Source organism: Ornithodoros turicata, chromosome 1, assembly GCF_037126465.1.
Source record: "Ornithodoros turicata isolate Travis chromosome 1, ASM3712646v1, whole genome shotgun sequence".
Lineage (NCBI taxonomy): Eukaryota > Metazoa > Arthropoda > Arachnida > Ixodida > Argasidae > Ornithodoros > Ornithodoros turicata.
Genome location: NC_088201.1, coordinates 137,478,687 through 137,488,197, shown reverse-complemented (window position 1 = coordinate 137,488,197; position 9,511 = coordinate 137,478,687). Strand labels below are relative to the sequence as shown.

At 46.7% G+C, this 9,511-nt stretch overlaps 1 protein-coding gene across 1 annotated transcript; it reads left to right on the top strand.

Moving 5' to 3' along the window:
- The first annotated feature begins 302 nt into the window (after positions 1–302).
- On the top strand, positions 303–8,640 carry LOC135369720 (techylectin-5A-like). The gene is made up of 6 exons (XM_064603236.1): positions 303–410; positions 3,976–4,108; positions 4,257–4,393; positions 7,219–7,324; positions 7,395–7,559; positions 8,311–8,640. Exons 1-6 carry the CDS (start codon positions 327–329, stop codon positions 8,607–8,609), a joined length of 924 nt encoding a protein of 307 aa, XP_064459306.1. The 5' UTR covers positions 303–326; the 3' UTR covers positions 8,610–8,640.
- Positions 8,641–9,511: the final 871 nt, after the last annotated feature.

Sequence of the window (9,511 nt, the reverse complement as noted above, 5' to 3'; positions counted from 1 at the left end):
ATGTTTCGCTGCTCAGCATTGGTCATTCACGTAACGAGGGAATTCACAAGTCCATGGTTCATATATGGGGGTTTGACTGTATATCGTTCACATTTGACGAACACGCCCGAGACACACAATGCCGCTTCATGATCACGAGCTTTTTGTACATGGATCAAGGCTCATGGCAAGAAAAAACCGACGCGTCAGGAACGTACAACCAATCCTTTTCCATAACTTCCTCATCTGACAGACGGGCACCTGGATTTCCGGGAAATGCTGAAACAACCAAGGAGTTACAGCTTCCGATGAACACCCTATATATAGTGTGTCTCTTGCGACCTGGCATGGGCGAATCCAGGGCGCTGTCTGATACCCTCCGCAAACAGCAACTCATCGCCAATCCAGGAGCTTCAAGGCACGTTTTAAATGTAAGTCCCACGTCCGACATGCCACTCTATCCAGATTATACAGTGCGGTGCATAACTATAGGGGCACCTCTCAGAGCGGCGGTATCGCGCCGCACTGGCTCTTGTACATTTGTTACATCGGCTGCACATTTGAGCTGTGTTATCTGATTATGTATGGCTGAAAATCGTCAGAAATGGCAGTATAATCTTTAACACCTTTTCGCACAAATTTCACAAACTTTCAGTTTGGCTGATCATCAGTGATGGCTTGGGCTCCTTCTTCAGCACAGGCGCGCTTAAAGCACTTCGCAAGGACCCGAAAAAAAAAAAAATTGTGAGCATCATAGCGAACACGAACCACCTTCTCGGTACCGAATACAACAGTCGCATTCAGTTTTCATTTCATTTCATTTCATTTCATTTCATTTATTTACCTGAAGAGCCTCAGAAGAGTCATTACATCAGGGGGTAAAACATGCGCCCATAACCTATATTTGAGCACTAAACAAAAACTCTACTTCACACAAGGTAACAAATTCATCATGATTGGTAACAGTAGCAATATGAGAAGGTAAGCTATTCCATTCTCGGATACCACACTGGTAGAGGAGAGTTGAGAAAATAATCGGTAGATTCAAATGCCGACTGAAGTTTAAAAACATGAACAACACGGCCAGAGATAAAGCACTTTGCGCGAACGATTAATGCGCAAGCCGAAACCGAACTGCGAGGAGCTCTCTACTACGGCGGTTCGTCCGGAGGAGGATACCGTGACGTCACCCAGCATTGTCGTCTGCTTCGAAAGCTGCATTCTTTCTTGCGTTTTGAAGGAAACAAAAAAGGACGTCCCATGTAGTTGCCGTTTCCGTCGTGTAGTGAATCTCTTGCCGAAATCACTTATGCAACATATTTAGCCGACCATTGCGGCGTCGATTGCAACGGGATAGAAGCAAGTACGCTTTGGTGGAAAAAAAGGCAGTGTCCCTGCAGAGAACGAGCGGGTCAAATGAAGCAGCGCCGGCAAAAGATGCCATGTTCCTGACATCCCAAAGATTACGGACATAGCGCAACCTTTGTGGTGATTTTGTTGCGGGTCCTACTTTAATGTCGACTTCGTCAGTTGTAGAATGAATTCTGTAGCCATTCACACAGCCCCCTTCAAGGTCTCCTTCTTCCGTGCCGTCGTCGTCGACGTCGTCAGGGCATCTATACTTCCAGCGAGATAATGATGCAGTACACGTGAGCCAGCCCACCCGAGTATGAGTGGAGGCTGAGTTTGAGTTTGATTATAGAAAAAGGCTAACAAGTCCTGCCTTGGCCAGTCCATAGTCCTGACCCAAACCCACTCGAGAACCTATGGGGAACTCTCCGCAGGATTTACGCGAACGGACGCCAGTATTGTACACGCTAAGAGCTGAAAGAAGCAATATGGGATGCATGGGAGTGCGCCGATGCCGACACCACACATTACCTAATGGACCTTTTCCGGGGCAAAAGTGTGCGCGTGCGCAGCCACCTGCAGGCCACCGCCATGATCACTGGGGGCGACAATCGGCTTCAAGGTTACCCAGATGTTTGAGGTCGACATTTGGCAACCCTTTGTACTGGTAATGAGTACAATGCGCTTTCACTCTTTCCCCATTCTTCTTCCAATCTTCTCTTGCTACCTTCCCACGCAACGTGCAGGTCCGAAAAGCGTCATCATGTTTATTGGGGGGGAAAAGATACGACGTTCGGCATTCCGCCACCAGGTGTGACGCGAATAATGAAATTGTCCATTGAGAGTGTTCAATGCCGTTTCGCCGACGTTATTGCTGCCAAAGCCCTAAAGTATTCAGTGATATAATATTAATTTGCTTGTGTACACTTATCTAAAACTCCAAGTGTTCCTATATTTTTCACTAGGCCAAAATATAAAAATGTGCGAGAAATATGAAAACATTATATGATACAACCTTGTGAAAAAGAAAAGTATCCTTTCTGTGGTTCTCGACGATGCTGAATGCAATAGAATGCTTTTGACAACGTGAAAGTGGGACTGGGGCGATATACCGCCATTTTCAGGGGTATTCCTTTATTTTTGCACCGCATTATATATCCGGAAGCTGCGTACAAGTTTCTAACCATACCGTCCTCTTCCATTATGCTGTACACGAAAGACGGCTGTCCTATTTGTGTTTGTCTATAGGCAAGGTTATGGCAAGTGTTTGAGAGTCCTATACTTGGTCCTTGGGATGACTAATTCTTGAAGCGTTTGACCGTCGAAGTTCTGGGACATTACCTTACGGACACATGACTTGCTACTCGTCTTTCGCCGTGTCCTATGAACATGTGAATGCTGGTGCGGTGCATTTGCGCGTGTCACACAATCTAGACATTTTGGTAGAAACATGGTGAATGCCACGTAGACAAAGAACGGCTGCTTACTTCCTCCTCCTCTTTTCACCACGTGTACATATGGTGGTGGTGATCTTCGAAGCAGCTTGTCAGGGCAGGTTGTCGTCACGATGTGGTCGCCTTCAGCCAAACGCCGCATTCGCAGGCGTTTGGCTTCAAACTCAGGCTTTCTCTGACTACCGAGTGGCTGGCCATGTGGCTGATGGTGGTTTTTCTCCATAGCTGCGGCCACAGGAAGCACAGTCGTGATTGGTGAACTCTTAGAGGGGCTTTTAGCTGCAAAAAATTATCATCATGGTTATGAAAGACGGTGTTAGCTTGACACCAACACAAAAGCATGAATGCAATGCATGAATCCCGTTCCTTTAGTCTTTGTGTCAAGGTAACGGAATCCTTCATTCCCCGAGGAAAAAAAAATTCACTTTAGTTCCCTCATATCGATTACGTCACATTCTTTAAGCGATCAGGCTTTGTTTACTCTAGGTTGCGCCAACTTGGTACCATTCGCCAGCAACTAATAACAATTGAATGCAGAGTAACAGTTCCATTATTTTGTTACCAACACTTCTGCATAATCTTTTCCATATTTTCCCCTTATCTCATACCGTAAAGGCGCATAAAAAGGGGTGAAAGCATGGTCGTTCCCATGTTTCTTTTTTTTTTTTTTTTCAAGGGGTGAGGCAAAGTGCTTCCCGTGGGTGGAAGCGTCCACAAAGCGTGCAACCCCCTCACCCAGTGTTTAACCAGAGTTTCGTCCTTGGGGGGTGGTTCGGGTCCGCAATGTGGGGTATTTACATGCTTCTGACGACATATTGTGTAATCTCACAAAATTTTAAGGGTCTTCTCCAGATTTTGGGGGCTGTTGGGGGTGTAGGGGGGTCTGGAAAAATCACTGCCCTTACCTCTCTCCTGGAGACGGACACTGCGGACTGTGCGGGTGCAAGAAAAATCATGACGACCTATGAATAAGTAGTGCACAAATTTCATAAGTGACCTTGAGGCCCCGGGGGATACACCACCCCTGTCCCCCTCTCGGTACGCCCATGCGTGCAAACTGCATCTTGCACTCCTGCGGAGACGCTCTTCTCACCGTATGTTGTAAAAAAAAACGCACACCTCGATGGCTTCATTTTAAAAGTGTGATCCGATTTTAGTTGTTGTATGCACTGCATGTTGCGAATACCTGCAGGTTCGTAAGATGATTGCTTCTGCGTTAACGACGCTTATTGTTGCCTCAACGATTCAATGTGCACTACCTCCCTGGCGGACCTCGGGAATGATTGAGGAATGTGTTGCGACACTCAAAGAGCTCCTCCCAACTGGTAAGCACGACTCACGAACTTATACAAAAAGCTAGCTTCTATGTTAGAGCAAGCTACGCTGGTGTTAAATAGTCAAAACGGTGATGAAGCTTCAAGCCAACATGTGCGCTAGCTTCTATAAAGATGCACTTTTACTTTGGACCATTAGGACGTCCGAGCGATTGCGCGGACATCTTCGCCACTGGCAAGCACCGCAGTGGTATCTACGACATCTTCCCTTACAAGAACTCACCACGGCCTGTCTCTGCTTACTGTGATATGGAAACAGACGGCGGAGGATGGACGGTAACTGTGTGTTAGAGCGCAGTGTGTATCCCAAAACGCTAACCTTCTTAGGACTGCGTAATTATTTTACCGAAGTGCGCTAATTTTAGTAGCACAAATCTAAAGCTTCAGCAAATATGAGTGAACAGTACCTATCACGGCGGCTTCTGAATTTCGGTGCTCCGGAGAAGAGCGCAGCCTTGTTAGAACTCTTTCCTAACCCGATTTCTCTTTCTCTCTCTCTGTTATTTTTTATACTAGCTTCTCTCCTTGCGATTTCTACGTGACTTACAGAGACGCTGACGAGATCCCCAGCAATCTTTCGCTTAACCCTGTATCCACACGAGTCAGTTTTCTGCCGGCAGCAAGTTGGGAAGGAGTGAAAGGTTATCCGAGAGAAACGAGGTCACTACGCGTCTGAAGACGCTTGCTCATTCTCTAGCGTTCACACGGGTCATTTTGCCGACGGCTGTCAGTTTTCCATTTCCTTCTGTTTCCTCTTTTGCGCTTGCATTTCGTCTGTGTCTAGCGTAAGATGGACCAATGAAAGAGAAAACTTATTGCACTTGCGCTCCTTGCGCTCAGAGTGCATTCACATGAAAAACCGGGACAAGATATGGGCCAGAGAATAGATACTGAATAAGCCTTATGGAATGTAAAACAGCCTTAACCCACATCTCCGTGTGGACGACCCAAACTCCTGTCAGAGTATTTCGAGAATAGACGTCCTCACATTTGATTTTATTTTCCACAAATGAAGCGTATCTCGATGCTGAGCACCAATATAAGTGCGATAGCGTCCCGACAAGTGATAGACTGGTTACGACGCTGCGATATCGAGCTACAGCTAGGCAATAACTAATTAAATTAAATTAAAGCCATTCAATTTTTATTTTCCTTTCGGTACGAAGAGTAGCTTCCAGTTATTATGTGTTTATACATATATTGAAAAGGTACACGCGAACGATTGTGTATAGTCAGGGTTTGTCCAGCGAAAGAAATGTCCGCGTTTATAAAATTCATACTTTGTATTCCGTGTCTGTTTCGCCTCACGCAAAGAAAAAGCATTCTATGCAACACTGCATTGTAGGCATCTATCTATGCATTGCATAATTGTTCCGAAGCTGCTGCGCCGGTGTGTCATTGCACTAGTTTCGCGGTAAAGCCAAGCATCGTTGGCGTTCCAATTCAGAATTTGCCATAGTACAGTGAATGCCGTTGTATGGGACACACACAGAACAATCCTGATGAAATAAAAAGCAAACGCGATCCGTATCTGCTGCGTCATCTTCTCCTTCTGCCGGCAGCAGACGCCGTCGGTGGTCAGAATCGGTGCCGGGAGGACAAGATGTCCGGCTGCCTCCGACTGCCGCTCCGGATAATAGGAAGTGGTGACGCGGCGAAAAGCGCCGGTCACGTGTCACTAGAGAGCGGTGACGTTCCCTGCCGCCTGGGCGTCAGCCGGCAAAAAACTGACTTCTGTGAATACAGGGTAAGGGTCTTTAAGGAGTACTGGTTACACGCTTCAAGACAATGAGATTTAAAAGGGGCTTTGACCTAAGTTATGCCGCATAAATGTAAAGGAAGGTTATTTGCACCGACGTGAACTTGATTCCACGTTTGACAGTTAAAGAGAGTAATGGACGAGCAGAAAATCGGCGCATCTCCATATTTTTCTCTTTTTTCTATCGGCACCGCGAATACCTAAACTCATCACGCTAGAGCAGTCATCCCCGCTAGTGTGGCTGCCGCGGGAAAGGTCACGGGCTCACGAGACCCAAGAGGAATCACCGATGCTCTCACTCCTCTGACATTAATACGCGATGCCGAAGTTTGTTCCTGTCTTTCTACCTTGCGTGCAATGACACGTAAAAAGGTTTTACCACAGGAGTGGCATCCAATGTATTGCTCCGTAGACGAAAGCGTGCTGGGCGAATGAAATGCATCCTGAACAGGTCTTGGTCGCACGTCACAGCATACGTCAAGGCACACGTGACCTTCAAGATGGCGGCGCCCGTGATCGACAGCCAAACCATTTGTAAACAAGGCGGTTGTTGTTTCTGCGCGACGTTTTGGATGTCTTTCGATCACGGTAATTATTTTTATCCGACAATCTCGCAGTGAAACGCGCAGTTTTGCACGTAAGGCCTCATTCTGCTGACGACTTTCAAAGATGTGATACCGACCGCGCGTTAAAGCCGATACGATGTACTTAAACTAAGGAGAAACGGGATACCATGTTGCGGAAGAAGCACCGCATAGTTTGCACTGCAAAATACGTTCATCTCTTGGCGTTATGGCGACGAAAATATGTTGGTAAGCGGCAAAACGACATGTAAACAAACTAACATCACCTCAAAATCACGTTTTCTAGAACTTGCGACCAGGACAAGATGGCAGTTTTGCCAAAAGCACCAATCAATGTATGAAAATGTCAGGACATGAGTCATTTTGTTTATTCGTAATGACAAAGTTCGCTTGTTTGAACATTGTTTCCTTCTTAAGAATTTTCGAATTTTAAGCGTGATGAACTGTAGTACTAACGTACAGTAACGACAGTTTACAAACGAGTCCAGCAAGTCCAGGCATTTCTTCATGCTGATTTGACGACGCCGTTTAGGATGCTTGTTTCCGTCTTGCCCTCAGAGTTAGGAGGAACGGCAATTTGCGCGTAATTTCAACCGTGTGAAGCAATTAAGACTGGTGGATGGGACGCGATGCGATGCTTGACTTTCCCTTAAGAATTAAACAAGTTAAATAAGTCGCGTTTTCTCTTGTATTATCGTGGTGAAAAAAAGTATTTCAGGTATGACTATACGATGCATTGCTACCTAATCCGCACTTAGGTTATTCAGAGGAGAGGACAGTTTGGAAATTCGCCCGACTACTTCTATAAGAAATGGAAGGACTACGTCAACGGCTTCGGACACCCAGCGGGAGAATACTGGTTGGGTAAGGTCAGATCGAAACCTATGGCCTAACCTCTCTACCTGAAATGAACGTGCGGTACACTTCTTGGCAGGTCTCAACGCTATTCACGCTCTGACCTCAAACAAGGCAGTGGAGCTGCGTATCCAACTGGGGAATAGTTCCGGAGACATATTGACGGCTGACTACTCCGTCTTCAAGGTTGCCGACGAAAAGCAACATTTTAAGCTCACAGTCGGTGGATACTCAGGGAGGGAAGGTAAGTCTCGCTAACTATTTACAGACACATCCCGTGGTTTCCACAAATTCCGTTTCGTAGAACAGTCAACAGCTAACAAGTAGCCCACCGTTAGCTGTTTTCCCATACGTACTCTCACCTGTTCACCAAAGTGTACAGCTCTAAATTGGGACAGAGAACTAACGATGTCTGGTATTGTGCTTTTAAGCGTCCTTCATAATTACGCAAAGTAAAATGTGACGTGCTTGTTACAATGTCAATTTCTTGCCATCGAAAACAGGAAGATACAGCGATCCGGTTAACGTAGACTGAAGACGATACTTGAAAGTCTCAGGCGGGGAGCTGCCGACAGACAGTTCTTCCACTGGGCACCGTCCTCACAATTGGCAGTGTATTTAAAGGGATTCGATTGGTATAGGGCATTGGGAGCCAACTCTTCCGTTGACGGGCAAATCCAACCGCTATAGCCTGTCAGATTTCGGTGAAAAACATTCGTCCTTATAGGGGTGCTTTGTTGTAGTGGGGAAGTGGGTTGGTGCGGTATTGTTGTTTGCAGTGCTTGTCATATTACTCGCCATCACATTTCTTGCCATGTATATAATGTACTACTGCTTTCGCAAGAGAAGTTTCAGTCACATGGTGCTCATCTGTCGGGGCCATCGTGGTCGGGCTTTTGAAAACATAACATTGCCTTTTCGTCGTTTTGAGGTAGAGCCCTGAGCTAAACACACGTTTAATTGTCCCTTGGGTCTTGTTCTTCCTTCTGTTCCAGGGAGCGATTCATTCAGTGACGCGAACGGAGCCATGTTCACTACACAGGACCAGGACCACGACCTGTACTGGGGAAACTGCGCTGTGTTGTATAAAGGAGCATGGTGGTATCAATATTGCCACACCTCTAACCTTAACGGTCTCAACTACAACGGTCAGCACTCCACATTTGCGGATGGCATAGAATGGTCAAAACTGGACGGCAAAGCTGGTCTCTATTACTATTCCTTTCCGAAGGTCGAAATGAAAATTAGGGATGTCAGTTTTCTGACGCCGGTAATGTACGGTACTCTTTATTAAGCTGAATTAAATTGCATTCCGGCACTCATAATCTCGATCGTTTACTGGCGGAATACGCTTTGAGTGCGTTTGGGACATCTCCTAAGTAATTGCGCGGGGCGGGTCTGACCGTCGCCCAGGACAACAGCTACCGCAGTGAAATACGGACTTCCGAGTACCTTTCAATGCAAGACCTGTCAATATTTCAGCCGAACACGTAAAAACTCGCGTTCGTGTGATGTTTCACTCACAGTCGATGGGGGCCTCTCAGCGAAGGTCCGACATTCGGGGAAAACTCTTGTATTCTATCGCTTCGCCACCGCCGTTGGAAAATCTTAATGACGAACAGCCTTTGTCTACCAAAGACATATTCACTTACATGTTACAGCGCCAGGCACTAATACAGCAATTCATGGAACGCTGGAAACATCATTATTTGCTAGAACTTCGATCAGCCCACTATATCAAAGCATCGACGTCAAAGAAGTTGGAAACTGCCGGTATAGTCCTGATTGAAAGCAAGGCACAAGGGATCTAAGATGAAAAAGGATTAAAGCCGTGGCTGATTGGCGTGTGGGAGCTAACCATAATGACCATCGTCCTCAGCTGATGCAATCGAACAAGTGTTTATTGCCGCTCAAAGAACGCGCGAGCAAGAATGAAAAACTTGGTCGTCGACGACGATACAGTTTTCCCCCCGCTCAGATACAATGGCCAGACGTGGATAAGACGGGAACCCAGTGGACGCGCTTGCGTGGCGGCCGAGCCAGTCCTCCTCAGGCACCCGCGAACGCGGCTGTAGAGTATGTACCACTGCGCCCATACACCATGTTGCAAGCCCATTGGCCTAGACTGTGCGCGCGCTCCGATTGGTCGAGAACGTTTTGAAATTGCATTTTGTACTCGCGCATGTGCGTACAGCG

What these genes read in the sequence shown, in the direction of transcription:
- LOC135369720 (XM_064603236.1), top strand. Translation starts at nt 327, where the DNA reads ATGGGCGAATCCAGGGCGCTGTCTGATACCCTCCGCAAACAGCAACTC. An exon ending in CAAAGAGCTCCTCCCAACTG is followed by an intron (nt 4,109 to 4,256) that starts GTAAGCACGACT and finishes TTGGACCATTAG; the next exon opens with GACGTCCGAGCGATTGCGCG. An exon ending in CAGACGGCGGAGGATGGACG is followed by an intron (nt 4,394 to 7,218) that starts GTAACTGTGTGT and finishes ATCCGCACTTAG; the next exon opens with GTTATTCAGAGGAGAGGACA.